At 41.7% G+C, this 24,768-nt stretch overlaps 1 protein-coding gene across 4 annotated transcripts in view; it reads left to right on the top strand.

Annotated features, from left to right (window-relative positions):
- The window catches only part of BEND6 (BEN domain containing 6), a 58,424-nt gene extending 52,624 nt beyond the window's left edge, over nucleotides 1-5,800 (top strand). For all 4 annotated transcript variants that reach the window (XM_062186305.1, XM_062186303.1, XM_062186304.1 and 1 more), the window contains exons 7-8: nucleotides 600-736; nucleotides 4,495-5,800. In XM_062186305.1, the coding sequence (XP_062042289.1) occupies nucleotides 600-727 (128 nt within the window). In that variant the 3' untranslated portion in view covers nucleotides 728-736; nucleotides 4,495-5,800. The remainder of the gene's footprint in view (nucleotides 1-599; nucleotides 737-4,494) is intronic.
- Nucleotides 5,801-24,768: the final 18,968 nt, after the last annotated feature.

A 24,768-nucleotide genomic window follows, 5' to 3' on the forward strand; every position in this document is an offset into this window, starting at 1 on the left:
GTAAATCTTCAAAATTCTTTAAAATAAAATTTGAATAACTGCTTATATCTTGTTTTCTCTTTCTTATTTTGATTATACTCCTCATCATTTATTCTAGAAAGACAGAGGTCAACTTGATTATCTTATTTATGATTTTTAAGTTAATGAATCTCCTTAAATATAATCCTCTAGATTATCCAACTAATTTTTTAAAACATCCAAAAAATTTGGGGATTCTCTGAACCCAAGCTCTACATGTATCATTTTTTAATTAGAAAAGGGTCAGTCACAATCTAGCTGTTTCAACTAAAGTAAAGAATGGATGAAAATGAATGTCTACTATTTTTGAGAAAGAGTTAGAGTTCAGAGCAAGTAGTAGTGTTAAAGTTGAGGTACTTCAGAAAGATAAATGTGTATGCTCTCAGATTATAATAGAGACTTTCTGATATCTCCTGCTTGGCTGTGAGAAACCTTCTTAGAATTCACTTGTTAAACATATCATAGGCCTTTAAGCTACTTTTGTAAAATGGGTATGAAATTTTAATGTTTGATGTTTTACCTTAATTCATATATTAAGATGCAAAGTCTTCATCGAGTATTTTGTTGGTATTTTTTTACAGGTGTAACAAAACAGTTATTTCCCAATACAGATGATGTTTCAATTAGGAGAATGATAGGGCAAAAGCTAAACAACTGTACCAAGAAGCCAAATTTAAGCAAAAATCTTAACTCTCAGGATATTAAGTAGATCATTTTGGTAAGTCATTTAAATCTTCACAACCCTCTCAGTGTGGCAAGAAAATACTGTACTATTTTTATCTGTTGAAATGCTTTTCTAAATATGCTACTAGTGTATTTAGTGGCCTGTAAAATGCTAAAAGTGTTACTGAAGGGAATGGTGGGACTGGGAAAGAGATTTAAGTTTGAGAAATCATGAGTTCAGTCACATAGGTTTTCCTTACACAGAACCTCTCAGATATTTTTGAATGTTTTTAATATGCCCATGTGCACCAGAGATCTCTACAAAAGCCATTTAGTAGTTAGTGTTCGCCAAATGTGTTTTATTGAGAAAGTTTTCTTCACAGTACACATGTTAACTTGGGCCTGGGTTACAAAGAAGCCAAAGGAGGGACACATGAAAATTTAGGAAGGGCTTTAGAACAGAGGAGATTCAGATCCTTGGGAAATCTCTGATACATCCATGAGACTGAATTTACAGCTCTGGACAGTGGCCTGACACATACACCAACTACTGGCCACAAGCATTGAGGGATCTCTTCCACCATCCTCCATGCTGCTTCACATTGTTCTTATTTTTAAAAATTACTTGTTTATTTTTACTTTTAAGGCAGAGAGAGAAAGATAGATAGACACAGAGATATCTTCCATCCTCTGGTTCACTCCCCAAATCCCCCAAAAAGCTAGGACTGGGCCAAATGAAGCCAGGAGCCCAGAACTCAATCTGAGTCTTCCACATGAGTGGCAGGTACCCAAGTATTTGAACTGTCAAGTAGTATCTCCCAGGGTGTGTATCAGCAGAAAACTGGAATTGGAAGCAGAGCTGGGATTCAAGCCCGAGCACTCCAATATGGGATGTGGGTTTCCTATGTGGTATCTAGCTCTGCATCAAATATCTGTCCTGTTTCTCACTGGTTTTAAATCTTGAATTAGTTGTTGTAGTTCAGTATGGATTTTTGCTAAGATATGTGAATTACACGAAGAAAAATTTATTTTTTAAGATTTATTTATTTATTTATCTGAAAAGCAGTTATAGAGAAAGTGGGAGAGACAGAGAGAGGTATCTTCCATCTGCTGGTCCACTCCCCAAATGGCCACGGAGATGGGCCCATCTGAAGTCAGTAGCCAGGAGCTTCTTTCAGGTCTCTCAAGTGGGTACAGGGGCCCAAGCACTTGGGCCATCTTCCGCTGCTTTTCCAGGCACATTAGCAGGGAGCCGGATCACAAGTGGCGCAGCCAGGACTCAAACCAGCGCCCATAAGGGATGCTACCATAAGTAGTGGCTTTACCCACTATGCCGCAGTACCAGTCCTCAAGAAAAAATATTTTTAGTGTAAGTTTTGAAGAAAATACACTTTATAATCAGGGTTGGCCTCAGGTAAAACTGTGAAGTTTTATGCTTCCTTTAGCAATGCAACATCCTGCATTCGTTTGTCCTTACCTTGTTCTTTCTTCATTATTTTGATGAAAAATACATATGATTGTGTTATTAATAATTTCATTGATTAATAGAGACATAAAGGTGACTCATGAGAGTAAATTCCACTGGGTGTCCCTTTTTCTCTTCCATTTTATTCTTTTCTACTTTTTTTTTTTTTGACAGGCAGAGTTAGTGAGAGAAAAAGAGACAGAGAGAAAGGTCTTCCTTTTTTTCCGTTGGTTCACTCCCCAGATGGCTGCTACGGGCAGCCCGCTGCGCCGATCCGAAGCCAGGAGCCAGGTGCCTCCTTCTGGCCACCCATGCAGGTGTAGGGCCCAAGGACCTGGGCCATCCTCCACTGTCTTCCCAGGCCACAGCAGAGAGCTGGACTGGAAGAGCGGAACAGAATCCGGTGCTCCGACAGGGACTAGAACCTGGGGTGCTGGTGCCGCAAGCAGAGGGTTAGCCTAGCGAACTGTGGCGCCAGCCTCTTTTCTACTTTTGACTTTTTCTTTGCTTATTCTCTGGATAATTCTAGTCCCCTTTCACACTATTTTACTACTCTCCATTTCTTCTGACCATATTTTAAATTTTTGTATATTTACTGGGGGGGGGGGGGGGGGAGATGTTCCATCCACTAGTTCATTTCCTAAATGCCAACAACAGTGCCAGGCCAAGGGCCAAAGCCAGAAGTCTAGAACTCAGTCCAGATCTCCCATGTGTGTGGCAGGGACCCAACACCTGAGCCATCACCTGCTCCCTCCAAAGATGTACATCAGCATGAAGCTGGAATGGAGTAGAGCAACTGACTGGGTTTTAAATTGAATGTTGAATTATATTTAATACACTAACTCATCCCCATTCCCTACCCACTGAGGATTAACACTCTCATCCTGCTTGAGGATCCCTTATCTATTTTGCTGTACAAGTAAGTCCAGCTCTATTGAGAATTTACAGTAGTTTCTGTTATTTTAAAAAATACTATTTTTAACAACTGTGATGGGATTCTTTCCCTGGCTCATACATACTAGTAGACTGAACTAAAGAGTTACAGACAGTAAGTATATCTGCATCCTTTTTTTCCCCTGAATGACTATAAACTTCAGTAGATTGTGAATCTCACAACTTTTTAATTATGCTTACATGGGCCCTTAGAACGTCTCATTTTGACATGAGGTCACCCAGTTGTCTGGCTCCCTTTCTAAATGCTGTGTAACCAGATCTCCAAGCTACACAGCTCTTTGGGAGCATACTATCATACCTCAGCACTCTGCAAAGTATTTAATATCATAACCTCTGCCTTTTTAATATCTCAGACTACCAAGGGTAGATACAAAATTCTGACTATATAAGCCAGCAGGTTGTTGAAGAAATGAAAATTAAAGTTGATATTAATTTTGCTTTTATTTGACAGCAGTTTTATGACATCACTTCTCTGCAGCATTAATTAACATTGAAGCAAGGGAAAAACCTTTTGTATAAACACAATACATGCTCATGCCTTCTGGACCTTTGCTTTGTAGAGGCAAGTTGCTTAGACCAGTAATTCCTGCATTTTCAATCACATGTGGAGACAGAGGCCAGAGACATTGCTAAACACATTACAATGCTTAGGAAATCATCTCTCCCACCCATTACTCCCTACCCTTGCTTCACACACACACTAGAATGGAATTTTTTTTTTAATTGGGCAGTATGTTTTATTTAAGTATAGCTGAACTCGAATTATTTCAAAATGACATAGGAAAATAACGTGAGAAAGACAGGGTCTCCTACAACCTAAATGAGACATGTTTGATGAATTAGTCCGATATAGCACCATCTAGTGGGATGCTGCTATTCAATTCTGGGTCATCTTATTTCACAGAACCTAAAGATGACTGCACCAATTAAGGCAAACCATACCCCTATCACTAAAAATTTCTTTGGAGAAATAACTGCTACAATAACTATTGGCAAGGCAATACATACTGCAAAACCACCCAGGTGTGTACAAGTTCCTATACATCCAAGAGGCTGAAAAGAGTCCACCTGTGGTTAAATTTCTCTCTCCTTTTCTCTCTTTATCTGTGCCTTTCAAATGAGTAAATAAATCTTTTTACAAAATCATTATAAAAAAAGTTACTTGGAATAAATATAAATGTAAAATACTTTGTTTTTCTGTGCTGAAATTCTTCCAGATAGATCATAAACCGATTCCTAAGGTACCTTAATGGAGGCAGATCTTCCTAACAATTTATACTTGAGGTGCACATTTGTGGTAGATAATAGAAATAACTCATACAACTGTTAAAAGTACTATAAAACTTTAACATACATTTGCCTTTTAACATTTGCTTTTTTTTTATGTATTACAGGTATCCAAAACAGACCATCTTCAGTTTTAAATCTAGCACTGGATTTTGTTGGAGAATCTGCAAACTCCCTGGCAGTGAGCACAGAGGGACGTGTGCAGTGACAGGCTGTAAGACACCTGTGACATCACTGGGCTCTCCTAATGGAGCAACAAGCTTGCTGACGAAGCTGCATGGTAGATTCCACCCTAAATACAGTGATGCATCGAACCAGAGAATTCGTACCAAATAAGCATGCCATATGATTTATTTGGAAATATGCATTTTTCTATCCCAAAATACTTATCTGTACAGAATAGTCGAGGTCGTATAGCAACAAAATCACCAACCCCTAAGATTAGTCATTCTAACAATCATTGTACATTTATTGTTACCAAGGACTCCCATTACAGTTTTTAGATCACTAGAATAAGCACATGTTTGGAAAAGTACACAGTGAAATAATCAATTTTCACAAGTATAAGAGCAGCAAAATCAGCCTAAAATCTGGTAATCATGTGCAACCAAGTAATAATGTTTTAGCAATAAAATTTCAGGATTGTTACCTAAAAATTTATAAAATAGGCATGAAAAAATGAGAGCAGCAAGATCTTTTCATTTTAATATTAAATTATTCTACCATAGTCCTGAAAAACAAACTCAAGGTTTTGTGATTGTTAAAACAATGTGTCTACTTTGAGGATAACCTTGTTGTCCACAGCATATTAAAAAGATGTGTAATAGAAAGATCAATATCACCTAAAACCTAAAACATTCTATATGAGATATAGCATTATATGTGTTTGGCTGGTTATGTTGCAACCCTGCCTTTTTTTTTATTTTTTGGTTGGTTTGTTTATTTAGCAGTAAGCATGCTAGCAAAGCTTAATGAAGAGAAATCACGGAAAGAGTACATGTGACAGACCAGGCGAGGATCTCAGTGAAGAACCAAGAGCCACTGCTTAGTTTTTACTGGTTTATTTTTATTGTAGCAGAAGAAAAACAAATTGAAAAACACTATGAGTTTGGTAATCACACAAAAAGAAAAATACTACTTTGTAAGTCAACAAAAGATAAAACATCCTTCATCCAGCGGCCTTGACGTCAGGTTGGCACACGTGAGGACTCTGCCTTGGGAAGCCATGCTTCCTCAGTGCACACGGTCATGTTCTAACTTGAGAAGGAGAAGCTACAATAACTACGGATTTCAGTATTGTGGACCCAGGGAACATTCCATAACTGTTGCTTGATACTAGTATGGTTGTACCAAATAAATGTTCTTAAGGAAATAATTTATGTAAAATTTGCTACTTTTACTCAAAAATAAATAAATCCCATTGAAAAAATAAAAGGCATTTTCTTGTTTCTTAATTATTGCTTTTTTTTTTTAATTTCTTAGAGGAAGGAAAAGGTGAGTCTTCTTCCAAATTCATCCTGGAGTTAGGTCCAATGTTGGAACTATAGGATTGCGGATAACATAGCAGATGCTCAGTTAAATTTGGAGAAGGTGAACAAAGAATTTTCTTTAGTGCTAAGTATATCCCATGTAATATTTGAGATAAACTTAACATGAAATAATTACTCATTCATCTGAAAGTTAATTCAATTGAATGCCCTATATTTTTATTTGCTAAATATGACAACTCTCTGCTATATGAAGTGTGGTATCATTTTAATTCTCATATTTTATTCAGACAATGTTCCTTAATCCCCCCTGAGACTTTCACAATCTTCTTTTCAGGGACCGGTGCTGTGGCATAGCAGCTAAAGCTACTGCTTGCAGTGACAACATCCCATATGGACACCAGCTCAAGTCCTGGCTGCTCCACTTCTGATCTAGCTCCCTGCTAATGTGCCTGGGAAAGTAGGAGAGGGTGGCTCAAGTGCTTGGGCCCCTTCACCCGCGTTGGAGACTTGGAAGAAGTTCTTGGCTTTGGAATCAGCCCAGCTGTGGCTGTTGCAGCCATTTGGGAGTGGACCATTAGATAGAAGTTCTCTCTCTCTCTCTCTCTCTCTCTCTCTCTGTAAATCTGCCTTTCAAATAAATAAATAAATCTTTTTTTTAACAAAGTCTTCTCTTTCCCTGGTATACTAGAATTTGATTAAAATATGCCATATATATCCTTTTTCATGTGTTCTCCTGGGCACTTTATCCTTTTAAAATGGGCAATTTTTTAAAAACAGATTTGCTTATTTATTTGAAAGGCAGAGTTACGGGGAAAAAGAGTGAGACACACACAGGGGGAGAGGGAGATGGAGGGGGAGAGAGAGAGAGGAAAAGAGAGGGAGAGAGAGATCTTCCATCTGCTAGTTCACTCCCCAGATGGCTGCAACACCCAGGGCTTGGCCTGGCAGAAGCCAGGAGCCAGGAGCTTCAACAACGTCTCCCACATGGGTGCAGGGGCCCAAGCAATTGGGCCATTTTCTTCTGCTTTCCCAGGTGCATCAGCAGGGAGCTGGATTGGAAGTGGAGCAGTCAGGACTTGAGCCTTGCCCACATGGAATGCCAGCAACATGGGTGGCAACTAAACCAGCTAGACACAATGCTGGACCCAATATATACCTACTCACTCAGGCAAGGACATTTGACATAGGGGTTAAGACTCCACTTAACCCCTTGGAACACATGCAACCTGCATGTCATATTGGATGAAGTTCATGGCTTTGAGTCCCAGCTCTGCTCCCAATTCTAGTTTCCTGCTAATGCAGCACACCCTAGGAGGCAGAAGGCAAGTGTTGGATCCTTGACATCCATGTGGGATACCTAGATTGACTTCCAGGCTCTGAGCTGCAAGCTGGCCTAGCTCTGGCTATTGTAGGCTTTTGGGAAATCAATTAGTGGATAGAAGATAGCCATCTGTCTCTGTCTCTGTTTTTCAAATAATTACAGATAAGTACCTAAAAGAATTACAAGTATTAGGCCGGCGCCGTGGCTTAACAGGCTAATCCTCCGCCTTGCGGCGCCGGCACACCGGGTTCTAGTCCTGGTTGGGGCGCCGGACTCTATCCCGGTTGCCCCTCTTCCAGGCCAGCTCTCTGCTATGGCCCGGGAAGGCAGTGGAGGACGGCCCAAGTCCTTAGGCCCTGCACCTGCAAGGGAGACCAGGAGAAGCACCTGGCTCCTGGCTTCGGATCAGCGAGATGCGCCGGCCGCAGCGGCCATTGGAGGGTGAACCAATGGCAAAAAGGAAGACCTTTCTCTCTGTCTCTGTCTCTCTCTCTCTCTGTCTCTCACTATCCACTCTGCCTGTCAAAAAAAAATTACAAGTATTATAATGAATTTATGACTTTAGTTATCATATTAGTCCTTTGAGTCTCTTTACAATCTTTAAGGATTTATTATTATTTATTTATTCATTCATTTGTTCGTTTGAAAGGTGAAGAGAGAGAAATCTTCTGTCTGCTTGATTAACCCACAAATAACCACAAAAACCAGGTCTGGGCCATGCTGAAGTCAAGAGCCAGGAACTATGTGAGTGGTAGGGACCAACCTTTGGATTGTCCACTGCTGACTTCCCAGGCACATTAGCAGGAAGCTGGATTCAATCCAGTATGAGATGCCAGCATTGTAATCTGCAGGTTAACCTGCTGTACCACAACACCAGCCCCCTTAAAAGTTTTAATCTCCTTGTCTCTTTTTGTTTGATTGAATTTTGAAGATACTCTTGCTTCTATATCTTCAAATCTATCTATTAATTTCTAATTCCAATCATCCAAATTGTAATTCCCAATAGTTGTTTCTTGGGTTACAAGAGAGAGAGAGGAAGAGACAGAGATCTTCTGTCTGCTGGTTCACTCCCCAGATGGTCACAGGCAGAAGCCAGGAGCCAGGAGCTTCTTCCAGGTCTCCCATATGGGTACAGGAGCCCAAGGGCTTGGGTCATCTTCTGATGCCTTCCCAGGCCATAAGCAGGGAACTGGATTGGAAGTGGTGCAACTGGGACTCAAACAGGCACCAATTTGGGATGATGGCATCACAGGCAGTAGCTTAACCTGCTATGCAACAGCGCTGGCCCTTATTCCTTAAAAAAAAAAAAAAAATTAAGATGAAGAGAGAGAGAGAGTTAATTTGCATTCACTGGTTCACTCTGCAAATATCTGCAATGGCTCCAGGCCAATGGCTAATATCAGGAGCCAGGAACTTAACCTAGGTCTCCCACAGAGGTGGCAAGAACCAGGCACTTGAGCTATCACTGTTGCCTCCCAGGATATGCAGTAGCAGAAAGCAAGGGTTAGGAACCAGAGCTAAGTATCAAGCCCAGGAACTCTCATATGGGACATGGGCATCTTAACTACTGGGCCAAATGCCCATCTCTGATTATTCCTTTTCTATAAAATTGTATCTGTGTGTATATATATTCACAACTGAATGTTTGTGTCCATCCCCTGACCCCAAAGCCCCCTAATCCCCAGTGCGATGGTGTTTGGAGGTTGCCTGGGGTGGTGATTAGGTCATAAGATTAGAGACTTCATGAATGGAATTAATGCCCTTATAAACCAGGCCCCAGAGAGATCCCTGGCCTCTCTGCCACATGAGGACACAGTGAGAAGATGGCTGCCATAAATAGGCAGCAGGCCCTCATCTGCTGCTGTCCTGATCTTAAATGTCTAGGCTGCAGAACTTTGAGAGACAAGTTTCTGTGGTGGGTAAGCCACTCAGTCTACAGAATCCTGTTACAATAGCCCAAGCAGACTAAGGCAAATGTTTTCTCTCTCTGAGATTTTTATTTATGGTTTGATTTTATGTTTGTTGATTTATGTTTGATTTTTTTTGACATATTTTCTGTGCAAGATGCGTTTCACCTAAGATTCCTCCTTGCTATCATTTTGCTTTCTTTTTCTTCCTAAGAGTCTTTCTACAATCTGTATGATTTCTTTGGATTTTCTTCCATTGGATGAGTTTATGAATAGGAAGCCAGATGTTTTGCTGAGGGCATCCATGCTCAGTTTTTGGGTTGTGACTGAGCGCTTCTCTAAAAAAGATTCCTTGGGTCTTCTGCTACTATTTTTCATACAGAACTAAGAAGGAAGTTAGCAGTAACAATCTCCCCAAATTAGACTTAATGATACTTTCCAGCTCACCCCTGCCCAGAACCAACCTGGTGTCATGATCTCTGGTTCTCTTTTATGACCTTTGTGTAGCAAATGTCCTGGGGTAGACACCTTCAACAAGGCTCACCTCCTTTCCCATCAGAACTTGTATTGGTGAGAATAAAGATGAAATTTCCACTTAAAAACAGGAAGGATAGAGTTTTGAACCAGACCAAATGCAGATTTGAGAGCTGTATTTAAAGAATTTCTCAGCCCTCAGGAAGAATATGATATGCTTAACATGCAATTTTAAATTGTGAAATACTCAAACTCTGTTTCCCTGAGTTGAACCAGTAGTGTGTTTATTAGAATGTCCTCAAGAACAAGCACTGAGTCACCAAAAGTAAATTAATGGAGGCTGGGAAATGCCCTAAGTGTTCTGGATAACCACAGAAGGGATGAATACTAAAGAATGCTAAGGTAACTGGATGAATTCTTCTCAAAGCTAAATCTCAAATCTTAGCCAAAATTTTGACTAGAGTTGGTCCACTCTTGTAAACAAAGGTATGGGATATACAATGGGGGGACTTTCGGGGTCACTTAGTAAGAATACTTAGGCAACATACTGGAATAGGTCTAAGTACAGATGTCTGCACAGTATGCCTACCTTTATAAATAGATGAAAATGTGAAGTTTCAAATTATCAGTGTAAACAAAAGATCATGTGGCAGGTCACCTCTTGACTGAAGCTTAAAAAAGTCTCAGAATCCTCTAAATGTTCTTGAGAAGAAATGGGCTAGATACAGAATAAAGTAGTTGCCTTCCAATAGCTCAGTGACAATGAACACACCAAACACCCAGATCTCAGTCTCTAAATACCACTTTCCACTAAGAGGAAAGAAATTCAAGTGACTTATTCCAGGGTTGTGGCACAGAAGGTACAAGATGTGGTTAGAACATTGTGTTACACCAGAAAGTAAAGAACTGCTCAGAATATGATAACCACATGATCTAGCAAAAGGGACTCCAACTGGCCAGTTCTGGGACAATGAGCATCAAAATAAATTAGGACTGTAATTGATTATAAACTATTCAACAAAATAGTAATCCATAATGACAATTATGAAAAATAATTATAATAAATTACTTAATAATTTATTAATAAATAAGGGACAAGAATAGACTTTTATTTTCATTGAGAGTGTGGAAAGACTTGTAGGGTTAGGAAATTACCACTTTTGTAATGACCATAGTAAAGATTTATTGAAGTAAGAATTATCAGGGGATACCAAATCTTGAAGTATGTTTCATGAAGAGAGGATATTTATATGCTCTCAAAGTACTAACCTTCAGATCACTTACACATTGCAAGGGGAAAAATATTAACTGTACAGTGGAAAAAATGGAAGAAAATGGACAATACCTTGACCAAATAGCTGGAATCCCTTATTATCAATAATAGGCAGATTAATGTCAGCTCTGCAGATTTGATTCCCAAAAGCATCACAAGATCACTTGGCTAGAGAGGCATAACCTGAATATGGGCATGAGGAGACAGTGATGGCCTCAAACTTAGGGACATTCTATAAAACAACTGGTCTAAAATTTTCAAAAATGTCAATATTAGGGGAGATAAGAAAACGTTGTGAGACTACCCTCGAAGAAGAATTAAAAGAGGCTAGCATTGTGACAAAATGGGTTAAGCTGCTGCTTGTGACACCAGCATCCCATATTAGGGATTAGGTACCATATTAGCTAGATTAGGGCACCAATCTAGTTTCCTGCTAATGTGCCTGAGAAGGCAGTGGAGGATGGCCGAGGTCCTTGGGCCCCTACCACCTATATGGGAGACCCAGATAGTCATTGGCTCCTTGCTTTGACCTGATCCAGAACTGGCTGTTGTGGCCCTTTGGGGGAATGAACCGGCAAAGTCTTGGGGTCAGTGTTGTGGCATAGTGGGTAAAGCCACCACCTGCAGTGCCAGCATCCTAAATGGGCACCAGTTTGCATCCTGGCTGTCCCACTTCTGATCAAGCTCTCTGCAATGGCCTGGGAAAGCACTAAAAAATGGCCCAAGTCCTTGGGCCACTGAATCCATGTGGGAGACCTGGAAGAAGCTCTTGGCTCCTGGCTTTGGATCGGAGCAGCTCCAGCCATTGCGGTCATTTAGAGAGTGAACCGGCAGATGGAAGAACTAACTCTCTCTCTCTCTCTCTTTCTCTCTCTCTCTCTCTCTCTCTGCCTCTGCCTCTCTGTAATTCTGCCTTTTAAATAAATAAATAAATAAATGAATATTTTTAAAAAAGGCTTTTCTCCATACATCGAACCCTTTTGGACAAAAGCACTAGGTGAGAGTAGGGGACAACTGGGGAAAAATATGTAGTTAGTGAAATGGGACACAGGTTTTGTAACAGTGGAGGGACAGTAGTCACCCTGAAACTTGAAGAGGCAATCTTTAGACTCTGGAAAGCGGTGTGGATGGGGGAAACAATAATGATTTACTTTTTCTTTCAATTTTAATATTATTTTTAAAAGATTTATTTATTTGAAAGACAGAGTTACAGAGAGAGGTAGAGACAGAGAGGTCTTCCATCCACTGGTTCACTCCCCAAATGGCCACAACGGCCGGAGCTGTGCTGATCTGAAACCAGGATCCAGGAGCTTCTTCTGGGTCTCCCACATGGGTGTCAAATGGCCTCACCCGCTGTGGTGGAATGAGAAGATCATGCCAAGATAGCCACTGGCAAGTGAGCATCAGTTACTCAGGAATGGCTTCAGAATCCACCTGGCAAAGGAGCCTGCCTGGCAACAGGCTGTGATTGGTTATGGCATAAACAACCCCTTGACCAGATTGGCTGCCTCAGCTATATAAGCTGCTGTACCAACTGAAATGAACAAGCCTGCGAGCTGCTCGGCTCTGGCCCGCTTTCACCTGACTCCCAGTGTCTATGTCATGACTCTACCTCTTGCCCCCACCACTCTCCTCCTCTCAGAACGAATCCACAGCAACAACCCGCTATGCCACAGTGCCGGGCCTCAATAATGATTTACTTTTAAGAATTTCTTGCAGAAGCCTTAGGGGGTTGAGGAAGCGAGGACTTCTCCTGTGCTTTCCCCAAATTTACTGCCAGATCTGTAATAGTAACCCAGTTGCTGAGCCTGCCATTCCCTGCCTGACCACTAGATGGCAGAGGACAGCTTCAACTGCATTTTTCACAAAGAATACCCTGGGTGACATGAACCCCCTAACTCACAGGGAATTTTAGGGACAAGCAGGATTGTTTGGGACTAACTACTCTCAAGCAGTTCCTCTGAAACCAAGGATGAACTTTTGGACTGAACTTTGGAGTCCTAATGACTGGGAAGATTTCAAAGCAAAGGACCCTACTAAGGATAAAGAGGCCTTTTTCATCATAATAAAGGAGTCAATGCATCAAGAGGACAATCTGAAAGATTTAAGTACTTAATAATAGAGCTTTATTATACATACAACAGAAACTGGTAAAAATAGAGAAAGATAAACATGCAGCGCCACAATTATAATGGAAAATTGCAAAACCCTTCTGTCAATAATTGTAGATGAACTAGACAGATTAGAAAGGATACAAGGCCGGCGCCGCGGCTCAATAGGCTAATCCTCCGCCTTGCGGCGCCAGCACACCGGGTTCTAGTCCCGGTCGGGGCACCGGATTCTGTCCCGGTTGCTCCTCTTCCAGACCAGCCCTCTGCTGTGGCCAGGGAGTGCAGTAGAGGATGGCCCAAGTGCTTGGGCCCTGCACCTGCAAGGGAGACCAGGAGAAGCACCTGGCTCCTGGCTTCGGATCAGCGAGATGCGCCGGCCGCAGCGCGCCAACCGCGGCGGCCATTGGAGGGTGAACCAACGGCAAAGGAAGACCTTTCTCTCTGTCTCTCTCTCACTGTCCACTCTGCCTGTCAAAAAAAAAAAAAAAAAAAAAAAAAAAAAAAAAAAAAAAAGAAAGGATACAAAAGACTTGAACAATATTAACCATCAATTTGACTTCAGATCTACAGAACACAGTAGAATACACACATTTTAAAAATATGCACAGGAGCAGATGTGTAGCCTGGGGTTAAGAGGCCTCAGTTCCATAAAGGAGTATGTGGGTTCCACACCTGGCTCTGGCTCCTGACTCCAGCTTTTTGGCTTGAGTAAGGGACTTCCTGCTACCCAAGTGGGAGACCTGGACTGCACCGTCCACTCCAGACTTCAGCCCAGAGTAGATTGTTGTAGCCATTTGGGTAATAAGCAGATAGGAATGCTCTCTCTATGTGTCTCTGTCTCTCTCTATGCCTATGTGTCTCTATGCCTTGTGCCTCTCAAAGAAAAAAAAATTAAAGCAAACACTCATTAAACTATGCACAATTTTTTTCCAATATAGACCATGATATATATCATAAAACAAGCCCCAGTAAATTTTAAGGACTTTAAGTTATACAGAGTATGTTCTCAGAGCATAGTGAGATTAAATTAAAAAAAAAAGACAACCTGGAAGTTACCAAAATTTCATACATTTAAATAACACATAAGATGAACAAGAAATTAGAGGAAATTCAGAAGAGACTTTGTAGTGAGTGAAAACACAGCATATCAAACTTGTGTGAATTTACTGAAAGCAGTTCTGAGAGGGAAGAGTTTTATATTAAATGCTTATATTAGAAAAAAGGACATCTTAAATTAATTATCTAAGCCTTTCCCTTAAGGAACTCAAAAAGGAAGTGCAAATGAAACAAATTAAGCAAAAGAAAGGAAATAATGTAAATTAGAGTATAAATTAATGAAGACAGTCAAAAGAAAACAGTCAAAAACAAAGAAAAATTACCAAAAACTGATTCTTTGAGTGTTGAGGTTGATTTGTTCTGAAAGGAGGAGCATGGTGGGGGCAAGAGGTGTGGCATCACCACACAGACACCAGGAGTCAAGTGAAAGCAGGCCAGAGGTGAGCAGCCTGTAGACTCCTTTATTTCAGTTGGTACAGCAGCATATGTAGCCAAGGCAGCCAATCTGGTCAAGGGGCGGTTTATGCCCTAACCAATAACAGCCTGTTGCCAGGCTCTGTTGTCATGTGGTTTATGAAGCCATCCAATCACAGCCTGTTGCCAGGCAGGCTCCTTTGCCAGTGGCCATTTTGGCATGGCCTTCTCATTCCACCACATTTGAGTAGATCAATTAAGTTTGTAAACTACTGGTAAGACTGATGAGGAAAGAGAAGTCACCAATTATCAGGATCAGCAATAGGAGAGGTGACATTACTACATTTTTTACAAACATTAAGAGAATATTATGAACAACCTAATACCAACAAATACCACAATTTAGATGAAATAATCAAATCATACTGAGGAAAGAGAGGGGATTGGGAGGAGAGAGGTGTGGAAAAGGAGCAGGAGAGAAATATGCTATTCTTAGTAAAGGGACAGCCTAGGGACGCAAGCACTGTCGCTCAAACTCCTCTTCCACGCTTCATCCACCCGTGAGGTCGGCATCGTGACCCACGGAAACTACACTTCCCAGCATCCTGGGCGGTGCAGGAAAGGGAGGCTGGGAAGGAGGGAAAGGAGGGGTGCTGGTAGTTGTGGGCCAGTGAGGGCAGCTTCTGCTTTTGAAGGGGTTTTGCGCCTTGTTCCACCAGAGGCGTGGGTGCACCAGTGATCAGGCAGGGACGGTCACGGGGTCGCAGGCGATGCTGGACGGGAAGGGACAGCGGGAGTGGTGGTGCTGTCAGGCCGGCAGAGAAATGGGAGACCCAGAGTCTGAGGTGGGTAGGGAAGCATTGGACTTTGGTGCCCTAAGAGCCGAACCGCCAAGGGTTTCGTGTTTTCTCCGGTCTAGGGCCTAATGGGGCGACGTCTCAACCCTCTCAGGCCTAGCCTGGAGTCGGGCCTGCAGCATGTATGAGCAGGGAACCAGCAGGAACAATGGCCGCCCGGAAGCCCTGCGTGGATCGCGGGGTCCTGCAGCCTCGGCTCTGCCGCTGGGAGCGACGTTTTAGGAGGGGACTGCCCGTGGGAGCTTGTGTCGCTCCTTGTTGAGTAGCTGGGGGAGTTCTGAGAGCCTGCTCAGCACCCGGATTCCGTCCCCAGTTCTGATGGCAAAAGGGTTTGGGTGAAATCGTTGCTGTCTCTCCCCCCACCGGAGCTTTTTGTCTTAATTGTGCTTTCTGGAAAAGTCTCTTCCTCCTAGTGTGTGGCTGAATGTTAAGCACGTTTTGGCTTATTTTTAAAGATAATAGAATCTGTCTCTAGGCAGCGCTGTGGCACAGTGCGTTAAAGCCCGGACTGAAGCCTAGGCAGCCCAATTGGGCGCCTGGGTTGGAGATCCGCCTGCTCCACTTCCAATCCAGCTCCCTGCTAGTGCGCCTGGGAAAGCAGCAGAGGTTGGCCCAAGTCCCTGGGCTCCCACACCGACGTGGGAGACCAGGGAGAAGCTCCTGGCTCCTGGCTTTGGATTGGCTCAGCTCCAGTCCTTGCAGCTATTTGTGGAGTGAACCAGCGGATGGCCGACCTCTCTCTCTCTCTCTCTCTCTCTCGCTCTCTAACTCTGCCCCTCAGATAAATTAAAAAAAAAAAAAAAAAAAAAAAAAGAATCTGTCCCTCCAACTGGGCCTAAAGCATCTGAGGCAACAGATGAAAATGAAGACGACATTCAGTTTGTTAGTGTATGCAGCAGCTGAGAGATTTCTTCTTTGCCCCCCATAATTGTCATTTAAAACTTTTACAATAAGCATTTTCTGCTAACAAATTTTTTTTAAGATTTATTTATTGGAAAGGCTGAGTGACAGAAAGGGAGACAGAGAGAGAAAGATCTTTGCAGACCAAACCCTGGAACTCCATCCAGTCTCCCACATAGATGGCAGGGGTCCACCCAAGCACCTGAACCATCTTCTTCTGCTCTCTCAGGTACATAGCAGGGAGCTGGATCAGAAGTGGAGCTGCCAGAGTCCAACCGGAGTTGCAGGTGGCATCTTTTTTTTTTTTTTAAGATTTATTTATTTTACTTTAAAGTCAGAGTTACACAGAGAAAGAGAGGGAGAGAAAGACAGAGACCGAGAGAGGTCTTCCATCCGTTGGTTCACTCCCCAATTGGCTGCAATGGCCAGAGCTGTGCCAATCCGAAGCCAGGAGCTGGGAGCTCCTTCTGGGTCTCCCATATGGGTGCAGGGGCCCAAGAATTTGGGCCATCCTCTGCTGCTTTCCCAGGCACATTAGCAAAGAGCTGGATTGTAAGTGGATGAGCTGGGACTCAAAGCGGCACCCATAGGGGATGCTGGCACTGCAAGCCGTGGCTTAACCCACTATGCCACAGTGCCAGCCCCTGCAGGTGGCATCTTAACGCACTGAGCCACAAGGCCGACCTGGTAATCTGTTCTTTACCCTTAAATCATAAATTTGAGGATACCAAGAGAGATTATATACAATTCTGCCTTCACTGTTGTGCTGAGTAAGCCATGCAACTGGAAACCAATTTAGAAAGATGATGTCATCAATTTTTAGGAAAAATGATTTTGGTTTTTCTTGACTATTACATAAAGATAGGAATGATTTGGATAGTATGATCTTGATAGTGTTTTGTGAAACTATTTGGAGGGATACATACTGTGATAAGAACTATGTGCCTTACTTTAAGAAACACAAAAGTGGGGCTGGTGCTGTGACCTAGCAGTTAAAGCACTGGTTCTAGTCCTGGCTCCTTCTGATCCAGCTCCCTGCTAATGCATCAGGGTATGCAGAAAATGACTCAAATGCTTGAGCCCCTTCACTCACATGGGTGACCCGGTAGGAGCTCCTGGCTCCTGGCTTTAGATTGACCCAGCTTTGGCTGTTGTGGCCATTTGGGGAGTGAACCAGCTGATGGAAAAATCTCTCTGTCTCTCCCTCCCTCCCTGTCTCTCTGTAACTCTGCCTTTCAAATAAATGCATCTTTTTAAAAACACAGGGGCCAGCGCTGTGGCGCAGCAGATTAATGCCCTGGCCTGAAGCGCTGGTGTCCCATATGGGCACCAGTTTGAGACCCGGCTGCTCCACTTCCAATCCAGCTCTCTCTTATGGCCTGGGAAAACAATTGAAGATGGCCCAAGTCCTTGGAACCCTGCACCTGTGTGGGAGACCTGGAAGAAGCTCCTGGCTCCTGGTTTTGGATCGTCACAGCTCCAGACGTTGTGACCAATTGGGGAGTGAACCAGCGGATGGAAGACCTCTCTCTCTCTCTACCCCTCCTCTCTTTGTGTAACTCTGACTTTCAAATAAATAAATAAATCTTAAAAAAAAAAAACCAGAAAAATATAAAATTAAGGGAGAAACGGATATGTTTATGTAATATCCAAGGAACAAATCACTATGTTTTAAGCTCTTTTTTTGGTTATAAAATTTACTTATTTTGAAAGGCCAAGAAATAGACACAGATTCCCCCATTCTATGGTTCATCCTCCAAATGCCTACAACAGCTGGGGCTAGGCCAGGCCAAAGGCAGGAGCCTGGAATTCATTCTGGGTCTCCCACATGTGTTGCAAGAACCCAAGTACTTGAACCATCATCAGCTGCTGCCTCTCAGGGTGCATAGCAGCAGAAAGCTGGAATGGGAGCCAGAACTGGGACTCAGATCCATTAACCTCTTAACCACTGTCTCAAATGCTTGCACCCCCAAATTGTTACATGTTGACTGATATATAAGCTTGCATCCAGCTGAGATTTGAAACTTGTAAGTTGTATAGTCATTCGTTAGTACCTATAGAATTGGTTCCAGGCCTGCCCCCTCAACCCCCTCTCCCTGACCGCCCCATGGGAAAAAATCTGCAGTGTTCAAGTCATCAAGTCACTTAAGTACAGCAGTGTAGTATTTGCATCTAACCTAAGCACATTCTTCTAGATATCTTAAATCTCATCTGTATTATTTACAATACCTAGTACACTGTAAATGTTACATAAATAGTTGTTAAACTGTATTGATTAGGGAATGATGGTAAGAAAAAACTTATATGTGCTTAGTACAATTTTTTTCTGAATATTTCCAATCCATGTTTGCTTGAATCTACAGATGTGCAACCAATGGATATGAAAGGCTGACTTTATTTTTAAGTAAAAGAATCTAGCATTTTTATATACAAAATTTTGTATGTTCAGCATGATAGAATCTCACTGTTTCAAATAGAAAATCAAAAGTTTGCCGGCGCTGCAGTTCACTAGGCTAATCCTCCGCCTGTGGCGCCGGCACCCCGAGTTCTAGTCCCGGTTGGGGCGCCGGATTCTGTCCCGGTTGCTCCTCTTCCAGTCCAGCTCTCTGCTGTGGCCCGGGAGTGCAGTGGAGGATGGCCCAGGTCCTTGGGCCCTGCACCCGCATGGGAGACCAGGAGGAAGCACCTGCCTCCTGGCTTCGGATCGGTGCAACGCGCCAGCTGCAGCGGCCATTGGAGGGTGAACCAAAGGAAAAAGGAAGACCTTTCTCTTGTCTCTCTCTCTCTCTCACTGTCTAACTCGGCCTGTCAAAAAACAAAAAATGAAAAACAAAAAAACAAAAACAAACAAAAAGGTTTGAGGCTGGTGCTGTGGCGTATTGGGTAAAGCCACCGCCTGCAGTGCTGGCATCCCATGTGGGTGCTGGTTCAAGTCCCGGCTGCTCCTCTTCCGATCCAGCTCTCTGCGATGGCTGGGAAAGCAGTGGAAGATGGCCCAAGTCCTTGGGCCCCTGCACCCATGTGGGAGACCTGAAAGAAGCCCCTGGTTCCTGGCTTCGGATCAGCGCATCTCCGGCCGTTGTAGCCATTTGGGGAGTGAACCAGCAGGTGGAAGACCTCTCTCTCTCTCTCTCTCTCTCTCTCTCTCTCAATCTGCCTCACCTTCTCTCTCTGTGTAACTCTGACTTTCAAGTAAATAAGTAAATCTTAAAAAAAAAAAAAAGAAAAGAAAAATCAAAGGTTTGTCAGCATTGATCCTTTGGAGATGTGAATTACATACTCTCAATGGAATTATAGTATCAGGAAAAACCTGATCAAAAATTACTATTGCATTTAAATAGTGTCACCTAAAAGATAATAAATTCAGTTCTTTAAAATATATTCAGAGGCAGAATCTACAACTTTCCTCTAAACCCATCCTTTACTGAGCTCTTCTAGGGTTTGCACACTTCTCTTAGGTCTTTTATTTTACCATCCAGTAAAAATGAAATGCTACTGGGTGTAATTCTCTGCTTCAGGGTTCTCAACATCCCCCCCCCCAAAAAAAAAAAAAGAAAGAAAGAAAGGAAGAAAGAAAGAAAGAAAGAAAGTATGTGACTTATATTCTGATTTTAATTCCATAGTCTTTTCATATAAATCTTGATTTTTTTTTTTTTGCCAGTAGTCTGTACTTTGCCATAGTACCCTCTTTGCATTCTGCTTTGCATATATCCCCAAAGTAAACACAGTATGCTAGAAGAAAGAAATGATAAATATTTGGGTGTATAAAAAGAGCTGTTGGGGCAGGTGCTTGGTATAGCAGTTAAGATGCCACTTGGGATAGCCTGGATTGGAGTTCCAGCTTCACCTCCCATTACGGCTTCCTGCTGATGTTTATCTGGGGAGGCAGCAGATGATGGCTCAAGTACTTGGGTTTCTGCCACCCATGTGGGAGACCTCAACTGAGTTCTAGGCTCCTGGCTAAGCCCTGACTGTTGCAGACATTTAGGGAATGAACCCATGGATGGAAGATATGTCCCTCTCCTCTCTCTCTTTCTCTCTCTCTCTGTCTTTAAAATCAATAAAAATCAATAAAAATTTGCAAATATTTTTATGTAAATTTTAAAAGTGTTCCATGAAATCTGTGTCTTTTTTTATAGAAAACTTTAATAAATATAAATTTCAAAAGTACAACTTTTGGATTATAGCGGTTCTTCCCCCCATAACCACCCTCCCACCCACAACCATCCCATCTACTACTCACTCTCCCACCCCATTCTTCATTAAGATTCATTTTTAATTATCTTTATATTCAGAAGATCAACTCTATACTAAGTAAAGATTTCAACAGTTTGCACCCACACAGACACACAAAGTATAAAGTACTGTTTAAAGACTAGTTTTACCATTAATTCTCATAGTACAACACATTAAGGACAGAGGTCCTACATGGGGAGTAAGTGCGCAGTGACTCTTGTTGATGTAACAATTGATTTGTATCTTTTTAATACTATCACTCCTACTCTTTCCCATTCCCAAAGATATCCACATGGCTCTATTCTTATATGTAGATTTAAGCTCTTTTTAGATTTTTCATTATTCCATATTTATATTTAAATATATAAAATAATATGAATTTAATAATACTAATAAATTTAATAATAAAATAATTATTATTATCCATTTGCCCAATTCCTTTTTAGGAAGGACCATTAAGACCTGTTCTTGAATACATTGATCTGGTCTGTGGTGATGATGAAGAGCCTAGCACTTGTCATAGTGATGTAAGTACATATTTGTATTCATATAGTTTTGTCATGAAGTACAGTAGTATGTTGGAGGTGTCTTAAACAGGGTTGCAAGAAATACTGTTAAATTTTCAGGGGTTCTGTGAGTTGATTGTAGATATAAGAATTATTAAAAATTAAACCATATAAGCATACAAGTAATAAATTATCATTATATTTAAGGCAATATTCAAACTCACCATTTCCTAGTTTGCATTTCACATTATTTGCATCTATTGTATGCAAATGGTGGGGCTACCACATAATAAAATGCTACTATAGCATGGTGGGAGTATTTACCCTGTAGTAATTGATAAAACACAAATCAGCACTAAATTTCTTATTTGTTGATTGGCTAAACCAGGGCTGGGAAACTTTTTTCTGCCAAGGGCCATTTGGATATTTCTGACATGATTTGCAGATCATACAAAATAATGAACTTGAAAATTAGCCTGCTGTAGGTTTGTTGAATTTTGATTTTTACCTTTCATTGCCTTGGCAGGACAAGACCAAATGATTTCACAGGCCTTGTATGGCCCGTGGACCAGACATTCCCCATCCCTGGCTTAAACTTAATAAAATTATGGATAAAATATTAATACAGATTAAACTTCAAAATGTGGTATAACTAATCTACTAGACTATATGCAGTCAAAACTTGAACAAATTGCCTTGTAATATATGAATACTCTATCAATTCAGCAAAGATGTTGGTGTCATCTTTGATGAATGAGTGGAACTCTGATATCTTTATTGGTTTCACTTTTATCATATTAACATAAATGAAAATATCATTGACCCTTCATGTTAAAACTATACTTATTTGCGGGCCGGCGCCACAGCTCACTTGGCTAATCCTCTGCCTGCGGCACCCCGGGTTCTAGTCCTGGTCGGGGTGCTGGATTCTGTCCCGGTTGCTCCTCTTCCAGTCCAGCTCTCTGCTATGGCCCAGGAAGGCAGTGGAGGATGGCCCAAGTCCTTGGGCCCTGCACCTGCATGGGAGACCAGGAGAAGCACCTGGCTCCGGGCTTCGGATCAGTGCGGTGCACCGGCAGCAGCGGCCATTGGAGGGTGAACCAATGGAAAAGGAAGACCTTTCTCTCTGTCTCTCTCTCTCACTGTCCACTCTGCCTGTCAAAAACAAAACAAACAAACAAACAAAAAAACAAAAACAAAAAACTATACTTATTTGCAAATAATTTGACCAAACTTTTTGCAGAATTGGATAATAATCAAAACATTCATATCAGATATTGTGATGCTCTTGGCTATATAATTTTAAAAACAATTTTCCTAGAGATGTGAAGTCACATTGAAATTATAGGTATAGGGGCCAGTGCTGTGGCACAGCAGGATAACGCTCTGTCTGAAGCACCGGCATCCTATATGGGCACTGGTTTGAGTCCTGGCTGCTCCACTTCCAACCCAGCTCTCTGCTATGGCCTGGGAAAGCAGTGGAAGGTGGCCTAAGTCCTTGGGCCCCTGCACCCGCATGGGAGACCTGGAAAAGGCTCCTGGCTCCTGGCTTCGGATCGGCATAGCTCTGGCCGTTGCGGCCATCTGGAGAGTGAATCAGTGGATGGAAGACCTCTCTCTTTCTCTCTCTCTGCATAACTCTGACTTTCAAATAAATAATAATTTAAAAAAGAAATTATAGGTATAAACTGAAAATCAAGGTAAGTATTTTAGTTTATAATTCTGAAGTCATATAAAGAAATCATTGAGAACTTTCTGCATTAAGCTTTGATGTACAACCATGAATTTTACTAAGGTACATACAATTATTTTTCTGATTGTGTTCCCTCTAAAATGCCAAAATGGCAGAATAACATTTTCCATTTTTTAAATGTGAAGAAGATGAAAACAGATACAGAAAACAACAATAGGAACAAAAATCACTGTGGATTGCCTAAGTCAGAGAAACCCAATGATTGAACATTATTGAACAACCAATATTTGAAGAAAAACCATCTTGTTCATCAAAAGAAGAAACTGATAATCTTGTGCTTCCAGATTGTTGGATTGAAAAACAAGCATTTATGTTTACAGAACAGTACAAATGGCTTGAAATAAAAGAAGGTAAATTAGGATGTAAGGATTGTTCAGCAGTTCGGCATTTGGGATCAAAAGCAGAAAAGCACATCCATATGTCCAAGGAATGAATTGCATATGTAGTAATCCCTAATGACAGTAATAAAACTACTAGGCAAAGATCTCTATGAAAAAACATTAGGGAACATGATGTTTCTAAAGCCCATGGTAAAATTCAGAATTTGTTAAAGGAATTAATTAATGATTCAGTTTCTAACTTAGCGCATAAGCAAAATGACAAAAATATTTATGCTACTGTAAAAATTTTCTATACTGTTTACAGTTTAGTAAAACATAATAGACCAAGGCCGGCACCGTGGCTCACTTGGTTAATCCTCCACCTGTGGTGCCAGCATCCCATATGGGTGCCATGTTCTAGTCCCAGTTGCTCCTCTTCCAGTCCAGCTCTCTGCTGTGGCCTGGGAGTACAGTGGAGGATGGCCCAAGTGCTTGGGCCCCTGCACCCACATGGGAGACCAGGAGGAAGTACCTAGCTCCTGGCTTCAGATCGGCGCAGCGCCAGCTGTGGCGGCCATTTGGGGACTGAACCAATGGAAGGAAGACCTTTCTCTTGGTCTCTCTCTCTCTCTCACTGTCTATAAATCTACCTGTGAAATTAAAAGTAATAATAATAATAGACCTTCATCTGATATTGAGGGAGCAATAGAATTATAAGAGAAAAATGGGGAGAGTGATGTTTAAATACACGCTATAGTGCAACAAGAGTAACAGAACATATCACAAAATAAATGAATATGAAGATATTTAAGATATTATTGAGCCAGCGCCATGACTCAATAGGCTAATCCTCCACCTGCGCCGCCGGCACCCTGGGTTCTAGTCCCGGTCGGGGCGCCAGATTCTGTCCCGGTTGCTCCTCTTCCAGTCTAGCTCTTTACTATGGCCCAGGAGTGCAGTGGAGGATGGCCCTAGTCCTTGGGCCCTGCACCCGCATGGGAGACCAGGAGAAGCCGCTGGCTCCTGGCTTCGGATCAGCATGGTGCGCCTGCCGCAGCGCGCCAGCCGCAGTGGCCATTGGGGGGTGAACCAACAGCAAAAGGAAGACCTTTCTCTCTGTCTCTCTCACTGTCCACTCTGCCTGTCAAAAAAAAAAAAAAAAAAAGAATATTATAGAAGAGAATGCCAAAATATGTATCAGAGTTGATGAGGCATATAGTTTCAAAGAAAAATACTCTGGTGGTTTATCTCCAGTGTGCAGTTCACTCAGCTCCTGCACCTGTTACATTATTTGTTGCTTTGAAAGAGTTGGTGTCAACCACAGCAGAGTATATTCTACATACATTATTGACTACTTTAAATGATTGTGGCTTTACAAATGAATATTTGCTAGCAAATTTAGTTGTGTTTTGTTCTGATGGTGCTAATACAACTTCGGGAAGAAAGTCTGGAGTAGCTATAAAGTTATTAGAAAATTTTCCTGAAATCATCGTTTGTAACTGTTTTCGATTGCAATTGTCACTTGATGATTCAATATCTGAAATAAAACAAGTTAATCATTTAAAAATATTTCTTGATAAAGTTTATTTATCATCAGCCCAATAAAAATCAAACCAATTTTTAGGGACTGTGGCTAAAGAACTTGCAATTGAAATTTTTAGAATTGGTTGGGTAATGGGACCAAGATAGACAGCATGTAGTTTACAAGCTGCTACTGCTGTATGGCATGCATATTCTGTATTATATATGCATTTTTCTCATTC

This window comes from Lepus europaeus, chromosome 3 (assembly GCF_033115175.1).
Source record: "Lepus europaeus isolate LE1 chromosome 3, mLepTim1.pri, whole genome shotgun sequence".
Lineage (NCBI taxonomy): Eukaryota > Metazoa > Chordata > Mammalia > Lagomorpha > Leporidae > Lepus > Lepus europaeus.